General features: G+C 42.8%; 1 protein-coding gene across 2 annotated transcripts in view; it reads right to left on the minus strand.

Moving 5' to 3' along the window:
- MTHFD1 (methylenetetrahydrofolate dehydrogenase, cyclohydrolase and formyltetrahydrofolate synthetase 1) overlaps nt 1–20,699 on the minus strand; it is a 293,116-nt gene that overhangs the window by 35,840 nt on the left and 236,577 nt on the right. For both annotated transcript variants that reach the window (XM_069207350.1, XM_069207351.1), the window contains 4 exons: nt 19,510–19,621; nt 19,290–19,429; nt 15,879–15,920; nt 2,556–2,656 (listed from right to left, as the gene is read on the minus strand). In XM_069207350.1, the coding sequence (XP_069063451.1) occupies nt 2,556–2,656; nt 15,879–15,920; nt 19,290–19,429; nt 19,510–19,621 (395 nt within the window). The remainder of the gene's footprint in view (nt 1–2,555; nt 2,657–15,878; nt 15,921–19,289; nt 19,430–19,509; nt 19,622–20,699) is intronic.

The raw sequence follows: 20,699 nt of genomic DNA on the forward strand, positions 1-20,699 counted from the left end.
ATTACTGAGCTGCAAAATGAAGTATGTCTATCAAAAGAGAGATGGGGAAACAGGCCACAGTTACTTTTTCACTAATTGATTTCATTAAAGTAAAGCTGCTTCCACCATAATCTTCCAGGCACGGCATTCAATCATACCTTACAAAGCTCTCCTGAAAGACAGTCTGGTAGCGACGTTTGACACACAAGATGTTCCGCACAAGAAACTCTCCCACCAGTCTTAGAAGACCCCACTTTCTACCTGAGCGCTAATTTGAGAAAGGGTGGACGTAAACTGTGCTGCCTTTTCCAATGCAGTTCTGATTTATAATGCTCTACACGAGTTTTGTTTGGGAAAACACAAATGTGAGTCAATTCAATACTAGTATTTTTCAAATTATAATCATTTTTTCATTGGAGTCCAAAAATTAAATTCAAACAGGGGTGGCTGTTGAACTTTTAAATTGGTGGGGCAATGCCAACATATTTTGGGAAATTGATAAATTACTGGTGATTGTGCAGCCACTGAGGCTGAAGCAAAATGCATGTGCATACTTACACGTACTCAGGCCTACCTATTCGCAAGCATGCATACTTTCACACATAATCACCCAATCACATGCAAACGTGTTCATACGTACACACACACACACACACACACACACCCACCCACCCATATACACATTCATTGCCATGATTGACTGATGGGATGTGGGGGCGAAAAGAGCTCTAATCCACACAGAAGGCAGCTCCAGTGAATGGCTGAAGGAGGAGCTGCATGCTGTGGAAGCAAGGAAGTGGGTCAAGCTAAAGGCTGTGCCAGGATAAAAGTGATGTGTGGGCCTGAAAAGTACATGTGGGACTGAGTGCTTTGCGGGAGAAGGTGGGGGCATGGGGACTAAAACCCAGTACAAGACACTGGCAAGGAACATAGGGACCTGTGCAAGCAGCAATGGCTGTGACATTCTAGGTTTGTGGAAAATCCTGTTGCCGTCTGTCACTGGCTAACCCTGTGAAGTGTCAACCAATGAGAGGGGGACATTTCCCAACTCAACACAGACTGGAGTCCAGGGTCAGTGAGACTTGCTGATCCCCCTACATTGTGACGAGCTGGGAAAGAGAAAAGCGAGGCTTCCCCGATTGTCAGTCATTCCTGGGCACTTCAGGGCTTAAACCTGAAGTTGTCTTGGGCTGAATTTATTAGTAATGTTGCTGCATGTTATCAGAGGGAGGACCTTTGCTGTGGGAGACCCTGGCATTGCCGGGTTGACAATGTTCCATGACTCAAGGCTGTGAGAACATTGGCTGGCAAACATTGGCTAAGTGACTGCACCAGGCTGCTTGCCTGACCCAGCCATGATTAGTGTTTTAGGCTAACCGTCTTTTAGCACAGACAGGGTTAGCCTGATAGACACTCATCATGTACTGCAAAAAATAGGACGGGTGGCACCCCTCTACGCACAGTAACGAGCCACCACTGACAAAGACACTGAGGAAGAATGATATTTCACTATTATATTTTTTCCGATGGATAGTTTGCCCCCCACAAATTCTTCATCTACCTTATGCTGGTGGTAGAAGAGGGGGCGCACCAGCACTGAATTTTGAGGTCTGGGACGATTTTTCATCTTCACACTGACCACTGATCCGGAGCAAGATACAGAAAGGTAGCAGTAGGAAAAAGAAGAAAAAGACGGGACAGAAGGACTCGTCCGAGATGTAAAAGACTCACATTGTGAGTTAAAGAGACAGGAGGTGCAGTCTGGGGTAAGAAAGAGGCAGAGGTGGAATCAAGATAGACAAGCCTTGGTAGTCAGACACTGACATCTAGCAGTGCTGGCAGCAGGCAGCCAATTAAAACTCTAGGCACTGCACTTACTGTTTTACATAATAAGCAGTAGACCGATGGGTATATTACACAGCATGTTTAGGTGGTTTTCAAACACTTGATCCAAATTTTTGGGCAGAATATTTATTGTTTAAGCTATAAGGGCCATCATTTCTAGTGCCGCAATAAATAAGATACCTTTTACACTTCTGAATTATAGTACCCTCCCTGCAATCAATCTAATATACCTCTTCTATTCTTACTTTGCGAGTCACATAGTTTATCTCCTTTAGTAGCAACTTACATTCAGACCGTTACTTTCATGAATGACATTTTAAAAGAACAGACTACTTAATAACTTTGCAGCTGCATGAAAACAAAAACATCTCCATGTGAATAATAAGCATCATTACAGAGCCTGACTGCTCAGAGGCAATCTAAACACATTGGTAGCACAATGTAGAAGAAGTTGTAATAGGTTGATGATGGTGCAGGAAGGAAATTGGAGGTGAGACCGGTCCACATCCAGGAGAACTATTTCATTTGCAGAAAAGTATCAAAAAATGTGCAACTTAATAAAATGTGCATCTTAATAATATGTGCATCTTAATAAAATGTGCAGGAAGAAAATGAGATAAACAAAACTCTATGAGAGAAATGCCTACACAATAAAGTCCCAGATCCAACCAGCATACTGCCCTTGATGCCGCTTGGCATGCTGATGCCATTATGGTGCCCCATTTACTCACTTGAAGGCGTTGACTGCCACTACCACTGGCACACCAAACTGAGTGGCATTCTGGATCTGCTTTCTCAAGTTACTGCAACCTTTCTCCAGCAGCTCAAGATTCTGCCAATCGGAAGAATAACACGAAATGTTAGGGGCTTAGAAAGTGAAGAGACACACCCACCAAAGTAGCAAAATATGCAGACCAATGTACAGCAAAGGAAATGTCAAATAAAGGGCAGGGAACCCCAGAGGCATTGTTTGTATCAACTATTACACCACACAACATTTCTTCTAATTCCGAGCTGAACATGTTATGTTATGCATTTTTCATATAGCGTTCACCAGCCAATGAATTGCTTGGACCAGTACGGCTTTTTCTTTCATTCGCGTCAGCAGTTGTGGGTTTGACTTAGAGACCGATCATAACTGGGAAGCAAAAAAAATCAGGTAGAGATTGCCCAGCTGCTAATTTTCACTTGTGTCAGGTTTGCAATTCAGCGGCTTTTCAATTTGCGCCCATTAAGACCCTTGAAATGGGAAATAATGCAGGAATATTGCATGTTATTTCCCATTCCAACGGAGCACCATTTGCTCCTGCAATTTGCGCGTTTTAACTCCTGCAAACCACAGGAAAACACACACACAATTTATGCACAGACTGTATGAAATTCCACTTTGAAAGGAAACAGGACATGGCGCCTGATGGGATTATTAGGCCCATCGTGATAGGAGCTGCTAACATTTTTTAACTGAAAGTTAACTTCATTCTAACCTTTACATACTCAAAGTGGCTGTGAGGTGCTGCGAAAGCGCATTGTGCCAAGCAATAAAACACAGCTCGAATTATACTCAGAATATGATAATATTCAAAGGACATTTGATGTGACATTTGGACACTTTTACATTAGTGCCTAAAAAAACTGTCTACTTTCCCCGAGGTTCTGTGAAGCTTTTATCATCTCTGGAGCAGTGCCATCACGAATCCAATTCAAATGTGCATTAAATTATTCACGGTACAAATAGTTCGGAAAAAACTCATGGTTTGCCTCGCTTCCAGTTCCGCATAACATTTCTGTGAGAGTGTCTCTCAAAACTCCTAAACACAAAAGTAGTCCGCTACCACACCTTATTTTTTTTTAAATAAACACACAAAAGTAGTCTGCTACCAAAGCTTATTTTTTTTAATAAACACACAAAGTAGTCCGCTACCAAAGCTTATTTTTTTAATAAACACACAAAGTAGTCCGCTACCAAAGCTGATATTTAAAAAAAACACTCAATCACAGTATTCTTAAAACGAACACTCATAGCTGTTAAGTTATTTAGGCCACAACAGAAGAGTGGCATGAAGGTATGTATGCTCTGTACCTGCATATACATTAAAGGCCTGATTTACAGAGGCCTTTACAGCTGTAAACGTAAGTTTACGGCAGAAAACGCCTTCATTTACACCTAACAGAAATGAACATTCATGACAAATATATTTGGAGACACCATGGATCTGTTGTTTTTAAACAAAGCGAGCAAGGAAAGAGCGGAAGCAGACCAAAGGACCGTAACAGATTAGTGTGAACATGTCAGTGCTGGCGAAAGAGCCAAGGGAGCGACTTTTGTGTCGGAGAGTACAGGCAAGGAATGTCCTAATTACTTCTGGTAATCTTCATTACTGGTAGTCCTACTCGTCCCGGACCCAGTCATAACCAAAGAGGGCTGTATCCAATGACAGGAAACAAAAAGAGGAAACACTCACCTAACCCCACCCACCCTCTAGCAGGGCTATAAAGCCATAGTCTCACCTTAGCACTTCCTGAAATACCACGCCCCTCAAAGGCCTGAACTGGGAGGGTGGGTGTGTGGGAAGTAACGATGGGTGGAGGGTGAGTAGGACTAGTAGTAATGAAGATTCCCAGAAGTAACTAGGACATTACCTCCACGCCTCTCATCATCTACCCAGTCATAACTAATGAGCTATATCAAAGCAGACATAAAGCAGATGAAGGCCTTTGAACACAACCTACACCTGAAAGAAATACATAACATGCATGTATGGAAAATCCATGTGAATTTAATGCTATATCAGAAAACCAAAATAAAGAAAAAAACATCATACAGTTGACTCTGGACCCAAGCTTGTAAAACGCCTGAACCAAAATTCTTACAACTAGACTGTGTGGAATTCAGTCTGTAATGGCGTATGAAAGTGTGTTCCCACATCCCCCAGCAAGCCTGGACAGAAAGTTCATTCAATGTGGCACCCAAACCCAAAAAGCTGAGTTGTCACAACGTTGGACGGGGAAAAATGCAGGACCATACCTTACAGATTATGAATGTGAAGCCACAATTGCATTTCCTGGACAATTGTTGAAAACACTGGAACTTGTGCATCCATATTGTAAAAGGAAAAGGAAAAAGTCACAAACTTGTGTAAATGCCAGAGAAAACGACACAAGTGTAGTTTTGCCCAAGGGGCTGTAAGCACGGCAGCTGCCATATGCCCCTGCACCTCCATCCACTGAGACTGGCCGAAGTCTGACTCAGCAAGCGACTATGAAGGGACTGCAGGGGAAGAATTACATTTTGTAGAAGGAAGACTTTCCCTTTGATTGAGTCGAACAGGGCCCAGATGAATTAAATTCTGGTGGATGGTATCAGTTGACAATTTGAAAGATTGAGGAGAAAGCTGTGGCTGTTTAGCGTAGCTATAGTCAGTCCATGATCTTGATCGAAGGGTCCTAAATCAATCAATCGTCTAGGTATGGAAACAGGGACACACTTTGAAGATAGAGATATGCCACCAACGGTGCGACCACTTTAGTAAACACCAGTGGGGAGGAGTGGAGGCCGAAGAGGAGAACACAGTATTGCCAGTGATGACCCTCCACACAAAACCAAAGAATGTGCTGTGACCTGGATGCCATAGGAATGTGGAGGTAGGCGTCCATAAGATCCAATGTTGTCATCACCGACAGGGCCTGAATAAATGGAAAAAATTACAACATCTCCAACTTGAACGGAATCTTGCAAACATGTTTAAGGCCTTAAAATGTATTACAATCCGAAATCCACCAGTTTGGGAACAAGAAAGATGATGAAGTACACTCCCTTCCCCCGATGGTTGTGCAGCACGGATATAATCGCCTTCTTCAACAAGAGGGGATGAATGCCCTCTTCCAATGCTATCCTCCTGACCAGATGTCTGGGAAGAGGGATGAGGAAGTCCCTGAATTCATAGGGTTTGTTAAGAACTTGATCTGATACCCGTTGGCAATGATCTCCAGGACTCATCTGTCAATTGTTGTGTGTTGCCATGTGCTCTGAAACAGCGTAAACCTACCACCAACCTCTGGTAGTACTCCATTTTCCTCCTGGTCCAGCATAGTTTGATTTGTTGGGTTCCTGTCTCTGGTTCTTCTGGAATCTAAATTGAAAAGGTTTTCCCTGATACTTCTGGCCACCCTCCATATTCTGCTGCCACCTGGATGGTTGGAGAAAAGTTTCAGATGGAAAGAAGGAAGGCTTACTCCGAGATTGCTGTTTCCAGAAGTAAAGGGAATGTTTCCTTTCCTTATGTATTTTTTGTAATTTTTCCCCTAACTCTTGAGGGCAGGTGAACGTTGGGCAGAATCTGTATTCCGTCCCTTCAAAAACAAATTCCTGCAAGCTGCAATAGAAGAAAAGCTGAAGCTCAAACAGAGTCAAAAGAAAAATCAAATACAATTTCTGCTCATCTCTCCATAGATTCCTGGAGGTTAGGGCCCTGGCCACCATCCAGCATGGTGCGACAGAGCTCCTGAAAATCCGTGAACAAGGACTGAGCCACATATGCTACATAGGTACCAGATCTCAGAAAGATGAGACTCGGACTACACCTTCAAAGAAGTATCATTCTTCCTGTCAGCTGTATTCTTCAGGATATTTTCCTCGGACATAGAAGAGTGGCCTACCAGACTTGAGAACACTGAATCCATGTGGACCGAGCCAGGCACCAATTCCTCAATTTTTCCAGTGGGTATAGTTTGCTTATAAACCGAGAAACAGAAATACTCTCTGGATCTTTCCATTCATTCAGAATGACCTCCTGAACAAACTGATGAATGGGCAGAGAAGCACAAACAGGACGTTTAAACTGAGGCAATACAGTGTCTTGGGAAGATGAAGGAATCTCCTTCCGAGGGAACCCAATATTTTCCGTAACATGTGACAAAGTTCGGGCAGCATCTTTCCCAATCCGTTTATGCTCCATTGAGTCCTCAGAATCAGAAATGTCCGAATAAGGGCTCTCTGGGTCAGCTGAAGGAAGAGAGCTGACTTTCTTTTACTTCAGAGAACTTAAAGACTCCAAAATCAATTGCCACAATCTTTCCTCTTCACCCCTGAGCATAACTTCTTCGGGGGAGGCACCGGCAACAAGGAACGGCTGGAAGATGAAGCATAACAGTGCCTCCTTTTAGCTGAGCGTCTCTCCACCATGAACACACCAAACTTCACGCTGTATCAATTACCAATGCAGCCAGGCTACCTTAAATACATAAACGAGTCACTCCTGATAAAACCTATTTCAACCAGGTAGGTGACACATTTTTTCATGCCTCTTTAGAACGTGTGCGTGAACAAAGTAGGAAGTCAACTGAAACCTGGCAAACATGTTCTGCAAGCGTTGCATGGCAACAACCCTGAAGCAGAGGCTGCCGTATGGTCTCTCCCCCTCCGTCTTAAACACCTAGACGCTGGCCCGTATAGGGAGAGAGAAAACAGTACCGCTTACAAGGCTAGTTATGACTGGGTAGAGGAGGAGGAACGAGGGGGTAATGCCGAAGCATAGAGGCCCGCACAGTATATTAAGCACACCACAGTGTTCTGAACAACATGGAGTTTTTGGAGCAAATATGGTGGAAGTCTTAGGTAAAGTGAGTTAGAATAGAGAAGGTGAAAGGAGTAAGAGCAGAGGCTGTCAGGTGTTTGACACCAGCTGAAAGAAAGGGAATGGGAAACTCCTTTTCAAAAGTCTGAGATAATAAGTACAAATTTAAGCTACAAAGCACAAAAAAATTCCTGGCAGGCAGGTTTTCCTACTAAGCATTTTTCTTCACGATCGAGGAGAAATGCACAGTAGTATTTGCGACACGAGGGGTAGGAGGTGGGCAAAACAAGGTGTGGTTGGCCTTGTAAATTTATGAATTCCCACAAACGCGTGCATTACTGGGCATTCACAAATTGCGAGCCGACTCTTTCCCACTGTGAAAATTGTCAACGCTTTATTCAAGTAACTGGCTGCATTGTTCTCGCCTTCCAGGATGGGAAAGGACACTGATTTCCTCCAAACGTGGAAGAAATGCAATGCAAGGAATTTCTCCATTTTGAACAATGTTCCTCATAACTAATGCCAATCTGTGAGTATTTCCATAGTGGTAAATCTGCTTGATCAGCTACCTAGGCCAAGCAACAAATATGCTTTGTGGGTTGGTCTCCAACATCCTGAAAGCAGATCTTTGTTGTTTTAGTCACCATTGCAAGGATGGCAGTGCTGCTGTCAAGACTTTTCTGCGGATCCTGCTGCACTTAGTGTCTACCATTCAGGATCCACGGTGGTTACTGTCATGGAATATCAGCGTCTCATGCCCTTAGGAGCTCTTTGTCTGTGGGTCAAGGTTCACTTTAGGAGGTGGTAGAAGCTTGGATCCCAGAACATTATGCAAACAAGAGAAAATAAAAGTGGTTGATGGAAAGCCTAAATTAATCTCTACCTCTTGTAATTACTCTGGGCTGCCCTTCAGTTCATTGTTTTTCTGCCTATTTTTCCACTGCATAACATAACCAAACAATTGCAAATTAGGCTTGGCTCTTGCTGCTCAAAAGCCTCTGGGAGGACCCTGGTTGTCTGCAATTGGTGGTAGACAATGGTGTAATACTATTTGCTCAGTTTCCATAAACTACGCTAGCAAGGTAGAATACGAAAAAGAGATGAAGTTTAAGGCTGTGACTGGATCAAAACACCCTTGTTCACTCAGCCTCAATGGACTGGATTGGAGTGGGGTGGATTGTGGTGGACCTGATTGGAGTGGGGGGGTGTTGGAGCGTAGCATTTATAATCAAAATTAACTTGAAAATGTTTATGAATTAATGCATAATAATGCCGCATAGAAAATGTAGTAATGTGTTTTACTAACGTGAGTCCGAAATGTGCCCACGGGGAGTGGCCGCTAATATATACGGGGACTAATAAAATTGACTAATAATGAGTTATTAATGCACTAATGTATGATTTTGTATTAGTATTAAGAACTATACATTAAGGTTTTGCTAATTAATTCACTGGGCTTTAGTTAGCATGAGTTGGGGCATAGCTGCCCGGTTTCATTTTAAATGTGTTTTTCTAACGTGCAGTGTGCTAACTTGCTGAAGGACAGGTAATCGTATTTTTCCAGAAGCTAGATGAGTGTAACTGTAGTAGATCCGTTCTCATGAAACTCGACTTGCTCAAGGAAACATTCTTGCTGAATGTAACAGTGTAGACTCGCAACAGGTACAAGGTCGCCTAAACCAGTATAGACAATGGAACTACTGACTGAGGATGCGAGAGGACCACGAGAATATGAAATCATACCGGGCATTCTACCCGTTGGAGACGTCAATCACAAGAACCAATAAACTACGTGAGAACTGTTATGAGGTGACAATTTTGATGGTACGACTGGAAAACCATTGGATGGAGATAGTGGTGTGCCAAACCTGCCCAATTAGGAATTAGGGGACTGTACAACAGAAAAGGGATAAAAACCTTTGGCACGAGGAGCCAAAGGGAGATGCCATTGCGAACTATTCTTGCTATTACCCAGACACTTTGTCATTGAGCCTAAAAACTTTGCTGTTTGACTCTTCAAACCATTCTCACCCTTACCTTGCCCGTTCTATACTTCTCCTCCTTATGAGGGAAGTGTCCCTACTTACCCTGTCTTGCTGAACTTTGCTGTGTTTCCTGGCTGATGGCGAATCAACTGACGTCCTGAGGACGAAGTCTGACTCTGTATGCTGACCCATTACGGAGGGTAACTATATGATGATGAAATTGTAATTGTCTGTTTGCCTTTCCTTTCTAGGTACCAACTGCTTCTTTTGACAGAGACCATAGTTAGATGTTTTCTAAATTTGTGTTACCAAAATTGTTTTGCATGAAGCCCAACATGCCAATGCTAATTTGAGGTTAGTTAAGGAGTTCACTAGACGGACGCAAATAGACAAATGACTGAATCAATGCTTTGTTGAATAATGCGCTAATGATACTCTGCTAAGGTTAACCTATGTTGATGTCATGTTATGTTCTAATGTTCGTGATCTTTGCTTTGATGAAATCTTCTTCGAGTTGCCATATTATGACAATGCTGATGTGTTTCATGGTTTTGAGACTAATAAACTTACTAGTAGAATTGTAATCAATAGGGAATAAACATCATAAAATCGTACTAAACTGGTGTGGGTATTCATGAATAAAAGGTCATGGTGGTTTCTGAGTCTTATTAATGTTATTGATAAATCTAATTGATTTGTTACGGTGATTATTGATGACGTTATTGACTTATTGATTGACATATGGATTAGAGATCTCGTCTTAAGGTGTCTTCAATCAGGGTCAAAAGATTCATCGGTCTAAAACGAGTCCCGAGTGAATAAATTATCTAGATTGGGACGCGTTATCAGGGGGTTGAAGTGGAATGAGGTGGATTGGATTGGAGGGGGGTAGATTGGACTGGGTAGGATTTGACTGTGCTGGTTTGAAGTGGGGTGGACTGGAGTGGATTGGGATAGAATGGGGTGGATTGGACTGGAGTTAGGTGGATTGGATTAGAAGAGGGTCAACTGGATTGGGTTGGACTGGAGTGGAGTAGATTGGATTGGTGTGGGGAGGACTGGATTGGGTGAATTGGATTGAGTGGGGTGGATTGGATTGAGTGGGGTGGATTGGATTGGAGTTAGGTGGACTAGACTGGAGTGGGGTCAACTGGATTAGGCTCAAGTGGATTGGAGTGGGGTGGGTTGTTTTGGATTAGAGTGGGGAGAATTGGATTGGGTGGACTGGATTGAGTGGGGTGGATTGGAGAAGGTGGATTGGATTGAGTGGGGTGGATTGGATTGAGTGGGGTGGATTGGATTGAGTGGGGTGGATTGGCGTAGGGTGGATTGGACTGAATTGGGTGGACTGGAGTGGGTTGGACTGGTAGGAATTGGAGTGGATTGAAGTGATGCAGATTGGGGTGGATTGGGTTTCAGTAGACTAGAGTGCAGCGGATTGGGTTGAGTGAGGTGGGGTGGATCAGCGTGGATTAGAGCGAAGTGGATTGGAGTGGTGTGTACTGCATGATTATGTGTTAACGAATAATTTCTGAAATTACACATAAGAAAATGTCGCTCTGCACTACTTAGAACAAGATAATCATCACTTTTGGAGAACAGCGTCCATGAGCAAATGCAAAACAAAAGATGAGTGTGTGGCATTCCATGCTTAGAATGCACTTGCCGAGAACCTTGGGGTGTTAACCAAGGTGATGATGGCGGCTGAAAGGGACAAGAGAGACCGGGAGCGGCTCGGCAGGCTGGGGTGTCTTCCTTACCGATATCTTAAATAGAACAACAATCTCCTTCATGAAGAGTCTCCGTGTACGTCTTTTCACTGGCGACGAGGATGGACGTTTGCAGGACACTAGACGTTAAAAATGAGGGTGGATTGTGAGGTGGATTGGAGTGGGGTGGATTGAATTGAGTAAGGTAGACTGGATTGGGGTGGAATGAGGCGGGATGGACTGGAGTCAGTCAGATTGGATTGGAGTGGGGTGGGGTGGGTGGAGTGGGGTGTACAGCACAATTATGTGTTGAAGCATAATTTCGGGGGAAAAAAACTTTAGAAACATTGTTGCTTTGCAATATTTAGAACAAGATAATCATCATCTTCTGAGAACAGCACCCACAAGCAAAAGTAAAACAAAACATGAATGCAAAGTGAGAAAAGAAGACTTGGCTAAATAAAATAAGGTTAACTACAGAAAATAAAACGTTGTAATTATGTCCTGTTGGGCACAGTTTTGCCAGTCACATGCCTTCTGTTTGCAGGGCACTAAAAGTTAAAAAGAACAAAATAGTACCTTAATCACATTGGAAGCAGTGGATGGGCACTGATTAGGCACTGAGCAGGTTAGGTCTCTGATCCACAGAAAGGAACAGAAATGATACTAGGTCTGCAGTGACCAATTATGAGGCTGTAAAGAAGAGTGCCACACAAACCAACAAATGATAAGCAATGGGTGGGATCCTAGCCCTTTTTGTTAACAACAGTGTCTTGCAAGCGAGGTGCATACGGTGGCACACGCTTTTGCAGGCTCCACCCTAAAAATGGACTTGGCCCATTGGAACAATACCCTTTGGTGTTGCCTAATCACTCCATGGCTCACATGAACATCCTTGCCCAACACCTCTGATGGGCTGAAAATCCTAGCCCATCTCAAGTGCTGATTCCAAAACATTTACTGCCAGCTGGCAAAGACGATCTAACAGGAAACACAATGATAAGTGGTGCAATGTCCAAGAAACCTGTGATTACCCTTTCTGTAGGTCAAACCTGCTGGAATTTAACTACAGAAAAAGGACCACTCTTTATCAGGACATGCAAGTTATGGTGCGTTATATATCGAAAACCACGTTATCCACAAAATGTCGGAAGAGGTGATAATTTTCACATTCGACAAATTCTGAACACATCAGTGTCAAAATGTATCAGATGCATCAGATAAGGGGCAGGTGTAATCAAGGCTCAATCATTTTGTTTAAACACCAAAACTGCTTTTGTACATGTACCAGTAATGAATGACAGGTGATGTGGCTTATACAGGCCACGTTCTTCATTTAAAATGAATGGTATAGCCACAGTGCAGTCAAATGCAACACAATGTATTCAAGGCGGTCTTTACAGCTGCAGATGAAGACTAACAATTATGGTGCATCCTAACTGTAGAAACTAGAAAACAACTAGTTAGTTGAATAGAACTGATTGCAAGTGAACATTTCTAAAACGTCATTGCACATATTGGCAAATGTATACAGCTTATGCAGACAGTTCTACATTTTAAGCAATAGGTTAGCCTGTGTTTCCACTCTTCAGAGGTGGTCCTGAATTTTGGTTTTCTCCAAAAAGGATCAGCATTCTTTTTTCCAGGGTACAATTAATAATAGCTCAAGGTGGAACATGGGAGTAGTCTTTCTCGGAAGGCCTACTTCCACCAAACGTCAATTCTTGCTTTGAGGGAAGGCTGACCCCTGAATCTACTTTGTTTTATTAAGTGGGGGAACTCAATCACCTGTGCAGGCACCGATTTGGGCAGTAAAAAGTATTAATCACCAAGACGACATGCACATCCATGTGTGTTAGGGCCAGGCTTGTCGAGCCCCTGAATAGGTAAATCAAGTTAGATTTTCAGATTAACTAATAAAATGGAAATAATATTGAGTAGATTTATTATTTAATTTTTAAAGAATGTCCCCTCCCCAACAATAAGTGTAGTCGGAAAGAGAGCAAAAACAGAAAGGTTTAAATAAATGCAATCTTTTTAACACATTCCAGAAATGCATACGTGGTCCTCGGTGAAATTAACTGTATGTAAATTCACCTCATACATATTCATCGTGCAAACCCTGAAAGCCTTATTGCACTACTTAGTGGGTTGATGAATCCAGCCCTACCTTAATGTGCACATGTATGCATATGTGAGTACATGCGCACTAAATGTCATGGCAGAATTGTGAGAATGTACAAACACTGATAGCAAAAAAGGGATGAAAAATTCTGGCTAATCCTATTAATTTCATAAAGCTTCAAAACAGATACATCTACGGAGCCTAGTCAAGAGGCCTGCAACGTGAACTGATTTACGTTTGACTGGACTTTAAGATTGTTTATGCCTTGAAATTAAAAGATGCGCTACCGTCTTCCTAAGGCGGATGTTGGAGGAGGCTCACAGCGCAGCTGACAGATTGCAGCTGAAGTCATGCATACAAGAAATGTTGTGCTTAGAACGAGAACAACCTGCGTGCGAACGTCGCTAGAAGGCGTTGACGTGTGGGTTCTGTAGACAATAACGCGCAGGACCTGCAGTGATGTGCTTTAAAATAGAACAGCCTACGCAATGGTGCCGTGCCCCCATCCTGCTCTGCGTCAGGGAGGGCGGGCTCATAGCCAGGATGCATCAGCCATCAACTCATGTGGACCGACACGTCACTTTAATCCTCTACGAAGACCATGAGAAGATGGCGAAACGGAAGTGATGCAGAAGATAAAATATAGCCACAACACTGAGCACACTTTCACATGATACCCTCGAACATGCTTTACATCTATTTACATGTTTTTGTTCTCAATAAATGAGCAGTCTAAAATAATGGTAGCTCCCTTTCACTGCACTGCAGGGGGCAACACTATGACTCTCCCCCCCTCCATATGTTTTTAATACCTGGTACTCAGTTCCATACCCTCATGTGTCTGCTCTCTCTACCTCATATGGATATGGCTGCCTTCTTTACTGGATCTTTCCACCCTTGCTTTGTAGATGAAATGGGGGTGATGGTGTTCAGAAGAGGGCTCCAGTAGGTGCTGAAGTGCAGGGGCTCAATACTACAGTCTTGTATGATGCCAACTTCAATTTTGGAAGGACTGGAAAGGTGGAATGGCAATTATTTGAAGTCTATCTTTAAAGGAATAAGCGATTTATTCCAGCACTGTTCTTTCGATTTCAAGTTTCTTCACACTGCATATTAGGGTGGGAAATTTCACTGTGTAAGAAGCTCCAACGGCCTACTAGGATTACTAATCCCATTTCATTAGCAACTCTTGCTGTGAGGTCATCATTGATGGCGATCAGCAATGGTTTGTTACAGTGCCTGTGGCTCAGTTTAAGAAAACAAACAGGCAGCTCTTTTATTTGAGGAACTTTGATAGTTGCTGAGAGCAACAGTCTTAACGCCAACATGCAACTCATTCTCTTCCTCATGGACAAGAAGCCAAGTGTCTGGATCAAGTTCAATACCTGCATTACTGAACTTGCCCACTAGATAAAATCAAACTGTCTAAAGCTAAACACAGACAAACCTGAAATGGCGATCTTTGGAAACAGCACATAATTATAGGACTCTAAGTGGTGGCAAACAGGACTGGCACCCACCATCACCACCTACGCCAAGAACCTTGCGATCATCACCAACAGCCAACTTGACATGACTGCCCAAGTCCATGCCGTCACCGCCTCAGCTTCCTACCATGAAGGCTCCCAATCAACACCTGGAAAATTGTCATGCATGCCCAGATCACAAGTAAGCTGGAGTACTTGAATATCCTCAATGCCAAGATCAACAACAAACTCACCAGAAGGATGCAGACCATTAAGAACTCAAGGCGATAATCACTTTCAACCTTCCATGCTGCACTCACATAAAACCACACCGAAGGAGCTCCACAGTCCTCCCATTCAGAAACTAGCACAATTCAAACTCCTCACCCATACTTTCAAGGCCCAGCGTACCTCAATAATCGCATCTGCTCTCACAACTTTTCCAGGCACGTCTGCTCGTCCCGACTCCTAATTGCACATAACCCAAACAAACATAAAACTAGATCAGACGGATGAGCCTTTTCCTTACATTACTTCTAAAATGTGGAACAACATGGCGCTGAACAGAAAATCCTCCTCTTCACTTCTTGAAGTCTGCAAGAAGCTGAAGACGTGGCATGTCAAGTAGGCTCATTGGGTCCTAGGTGTGGCTAGACTCACACCTGCTCAGCACCAGGATACCCTCCCAGGTGGTAATGAGCTCTACAAATCTGCATAACATAACATGGAAAATAAGAAAAAAGCCTACTATATCATTCTGTAGGTATGCACCTACCAAATGACAGGTCAGTTTTTTCCCTTTTTTTACCAATCAAACTCAAATAGACAAATATAAAGAAACAAACATGCAAAAGCGTGTTTTTTGGGGAAAATAGAAGGGGGGATGCAATACAGCTGGGGTACAGAAGCAACAGGAGAACAAAGAGGTTGATGTAAAAAACACAAATAGGTGAATGGGAAGGAACATGGGAAACCAGAGGGGTTTAACCAACACAGGAGGCCGGAAGCAACACAGAGAGTGGGACAGGGGAAGCAGCACTAGGCCCAGGGTTGGCACAAACAGGCCAACAACACGTCTTGCAACATACAGCGTTTGCGCTGTTGAGGAAGCAAGAACTAAAAAACAAACAAAAAATATTCTTGGTGTGATGCAGACACAAACATGTATCCTGGTTAGGAACAATTATGGGGCTTACCTCAGCAGTATATTCCTTAGGCAAAGGGACGCCTGCTGTCACCTGAAAAGTATTGGACAGCCTTATTACAACAAATTATCACTTCGATCAGCAACACGTTTTTGTTTACGCTGCTCAGAAAAATGTAGATTTTCTTTTTCTAGCCGCACAAAGTATGTTTCATGGAAAATACACACATTTGAATAAAACGTATGCAGGTTCACAGCCCCTAACCCTTCAATAAGAAAGGCAAACATTAGCAAGATTAGTTATGTGGCACCTCTTAAAGCGACAACCTTTAAGAACAGAATATGTATTCTATCGAAATTCACTTATCTCAAACTTTAGGAAATCGAAAGCATTAGGAGATGGTTAGGCGTTAAGTGAAGGTTGAACCGTACAGCTGAGGGTTAGAACCAGTAATTTGGTTGGAATATTTAACTGTGAGTAAAGGGGTTGGAAATATGCACTGTGTGGTAATCGCTGCACCCTACCATTTTTCCCAGTCAAACCTGTCCAAATTTCCCGGGAAAAAATAACCCGGAAACACTGAGACTTGCAAAAATTGTGCGGAAAGTGCCAACATTCAGCATGTTGTTTTATCTAGTCTCTTTCGAAATACTTGGAATAGAAGTTATTTGACCACTTCCAGAAATACTACACTCAGAGGCTATCTCCTGGGTGACGCAAATGCCTCATCCCACGTAGAGCGCTTGTATTCAGGGCAGAGGTATTTACTTCAGTGGTTTAAATCAGTCATAGTACTAGAGAACCTTTTTTGTTTTGTTTTACACTTTTACTCCTTCCTATCATAGCTAAATAGTTTTAGGCGATCAATTTTGGAGTATTAAATTAATTGGACACTAGCTCCTTTTTAACCAACCAAATAAGGCACCAACACTGGAGAGATCTGACACAGTTTTACTCTGTTCCTTACCAACATTTAATCTCTGGACCGCAGACAATGTTTCAAAATTGGAGTATTTTACTGCTTTCCTCAGGAACTGGGAGGAGTAATAAAATAATTTCACTCTGGTTGGAGTTTGGGGGGCAGATGAGGTAGTGAGGCAGAATATATTTAATCCGGTAAATAATTTAAAACATTTTTAATTTTTAGTTCAACTTTTGCATTACTTAGAAGTGAAAATTCAGGTACATGAAATGCCTTTTTAGCTCAAGCAAGCCAGCACACAAGCACTTCTTTTTTGACATGTTGGTATCCATGTTGGCTTTCAACCATACTCGCCTCACGCCCATCACTATCACTCGTTCGTGGGCTTGCCTTTCAAAAATCCTGTGATGACATTGGTAAATGACTTACATTTGTTCCTCCTTGGGGCGGTTTTGTTATCGCCTTGGGGACTGATCTTGCTACAAGGATAATTGCACGATTGCTGATACCTTTGACTGCAAGCGAACTTCTTTTTCTTTTTGTGTCTCTCCTTCACACTCACGCTCATGATTACCGCAGCACTTTGAACTGACTTGCTTATGGCAACTGTTTTACTTTTCATTTTCAATTTATGTGTCAAGAAAAGTCTACTTAGGAATTTACAACGCTAATGGCTTTTACGCGACCCATTGCATTGCAGATGCTTGCTTTCAAAATATAACCCCTCCAAGTTTAAGCAGCAACATAAGAAGAGCGCCCTCTTGGGGAAGGTCACCGATGCTGACCTACTATTTGGTAATCTAGGTGGACCTTCGGTAAAGTTATGTGTATTTATTAATCACAATGGTGCTGTTAAGCGCCTCTGCCTGTTTAGAATACAAATGGTCAGTATGAGCTTGACACCCCCAATCAGTTCGATAACGCTCGCTGATGACCAGTCACTAGACTCTACTGTACTTCATTTTCTTTTACTAATAATGACTACTTTAATTTGAAGGGGCTTGCTACAATAAATGTGCATTTTGCTAAGGTATAAGTAACAGGTGCTACCATTAACTCTGAAAGGACAAGAGCTGAGACGACGTAGCTTGGCTACGAAATCTGTGCACTGCAGGTCCACAACTCTTCTAGACCTTTCCTGCAGGTAGAAACGGAAAGAGAAACACGTTTGTTTTTGGTAGCTTGGACATGACAAAAAGCACTTGCACATAAAAAGCATTTTTCAATACAGACCTTTAGAATGTGGATAACAAAAAAATACAAACAGTAGCGGAGATATTTGTAGAGTCCGAATTGTAGCAAAAACAGCACCTATCTGAATAAAGGACAGAAAATGGGTGCCTAATCGTTTTCTGGAAAAAACCTTGACCGAATCAGAAAGTCAGAGGGCAAAGAATTTAAAATCTGACTGCCACGTTTGGTTTTAACAGAATTTGCGGGCTTCGAGACAGTAAACAGATAAGATTACAGGCCTGAGTCAACCTTCATATCTCAAAGTCCTTCTCCAGAAGAGATAAAGGTTTGTAGACAATACCCGAGAGCTGTCTAGTAAAGACACTATAAAGCAAGGGTCACTCTCATGACAGAATCAGTCCTCGGCAGACCTGCCACTCGAATCACTCTGGCTTTTAAATCGAATTCATTTACCATAAACAACTGGCCTAACGACCCCCAGCACAGAAGAAGGAGAGCCCCCCCCCCACCTTGCTCACTCAGGCCAGGTGCTGTGTTGAGTAGGCCCCGTGGAGCTCACCACCCCCACCCCCCGGCTGCGGGGGCCTTTGTTATGCCCCGGCCATTTACATCAGTGTCTTCCTTCTTGTAAGAACAAAACGGAATTAATCGCTCATCCTTTAAACCACGGTCCTTCATAACGTGTAATGAGCCTGGCATAAAAGTTCGCTCACATCCTACAGCATGTTCTAATTTAGAAGATCACTTACAGGAAACAGGCACAGTGGGGAAAATAATTGTATGTTGTACGGTAGAGCCGAATTACATTTTAGCAAGTTTTTGCTTCATTTTAATCCCAATAAATTAGGCACGCACAATAGGTGGTAACGGTGAGAGAGATTGATGTACCACTATGAAGCCATATGCAAAAAATGACTCTCAAAATGGACACCGTACCACTGAAGCTTCAAGGCCTGTAACTGGGGCCTAAACTAAATACAGATTTCAAAATAATGGTAACCACAACGACAATCTGTGTTTTCTAGACCAGTGGCTACCACGTTTGTTACAGCTCATCATTATTAGCCATGTCAATTATACATGGTAAATATCAAACTTAGAAGTTGTTCCCTACATGTGACACAAAGATCTCAGCATCATTTTCCAAAACCAAATACGTTTCTAAAAACTAAAGAGACACTTAAGTTGTTGGGTCTTTTGCGAATGTGAGGTGCACTTAACTCACTCAGAAAGCATACCAGCAGCAACCAGCTGAAATTTGTCAAAACAGGTCATCGTAAAGCACTGTACAACATACTACTTTTCTGTAGAGAGTGCTCCCTTTAACCAGTACCCTGTTAACTCACCGTAGGGCCTCCGCCGTGCATCTTCAGGGCTCTCACAGTTGCAACCAACACCACCACATGAGGATGTAGACCCGAATACCGACACTTGATGTCGAAAAACTTCTCCATTCCAATATCTGCCCCAAACCCTGCTTCAGTGACTGTTGGTAAAATATTTGTATGTCAGTAAATGTTTGCCCCAACCACTAATGTCCTGCTGGGGTCTCGTGATGGAACTTACCAACAAACCCATCGGGCCCAACAAGCTTCAGTGCAATTTTGTCCGCTAAGATGGAAGAGTTGCCGTGTGCAATGTTAGCAAATGGCCCAGCGTGAACAAACACTGGGTTTCCCTGTTGAAACAAAATGTTAGATTCAGCATGCTTTTTCTAAAAACAAAAATATGACATCAGCTTTTTTGGCGAATGTTTCTGGTCTTTAGACAAGTCTGACAAAAAATAACAGAAACCTTTTGTTCTAATGCAAATATAAGAATACCCACGTCTAACTCATCAGAGCGTGCAGTCGTAGAGCCACAAACTCTGAATCACTGACTTGCTCACATGCCTCAATCTACTAACGTGGCGGGCATCTTAGCACAAGATAGAATATGTCCTATCTCAAGGTCATTCATTCCAGGATCATAGGGGTGAGACATCTAAGAAACATTGTCCATGTGATGGTGATCTTTAGTGACTAGTTAAAATGTACACATTTTCTGAGGCCACAGTCGGAATTGGTGTTTGTTGTATAGCAGGCACTCAAAATGGGATGGGGTCACTGGAATGATCCATGTGCATACTTCCGGTGGAGACTGAGCCCAAGTACGTGTAAACATATCGATCTACCCTGTAAAGATTTATTTCTACAGGCGATTGTAAAAGATGTGCGTTGAGGAATATTGAATGAGATGCATTCTGAAGAGGTGCAAAGAAAGGGGGTATTTGGGGAAACAAGCACTGGTTGCTGGATAAAATGCATTTGCAGAAAGTGAAGTGATGAAAGCATGGGTTTGGACATGGGTGGTGGACTAATACGCTTAAGTGAGAGTGGAGGCAGTGATATGTTTCCAAACTGATGAGATGCAATGATGCACGTTAGTTGGGTATGATTCATTAACACATAATTGGTTCAATGGAGGCATGAGTGCATTATGGCCTGTAAAATTACACATGCTTCTCCTAAGGGAGGAGATTGACAAGTGTGCGCAGGGCATAGCTGGACTAACCTGCCCAAGGACGTGAACCATGCATGCAACGCCACATACAAATAGTAAACTTATGTAGCCACTTGCCAGAGGGGGAGGCAGATGTACAAGTATGGGGGATGGGGGGATACAGATGTGTCCGCTTGGCAGTGGGTGGCTCTGATTTGGGTACATGGCAAAGAAGATACACATGTGCAAGCTTGGTGGATATGGATGCTCATTTG

The sequence above is a fragment of the Pleurodeles waltl genome, chromosome 9 (assembly GCF_031143425.1).
Source record: "Pleurodeles waltl isolate 20211129_DDA chromosome 9, aPleWal1.hap1.20221129, whole genome shotgun sequence".
NCBI classification, from domain to species: Eukaryota; Metazoa; Chordata; class Amphibia; order Caudata; family Salamandridae; genus Pleurodeles; species Pleurodeles waltl.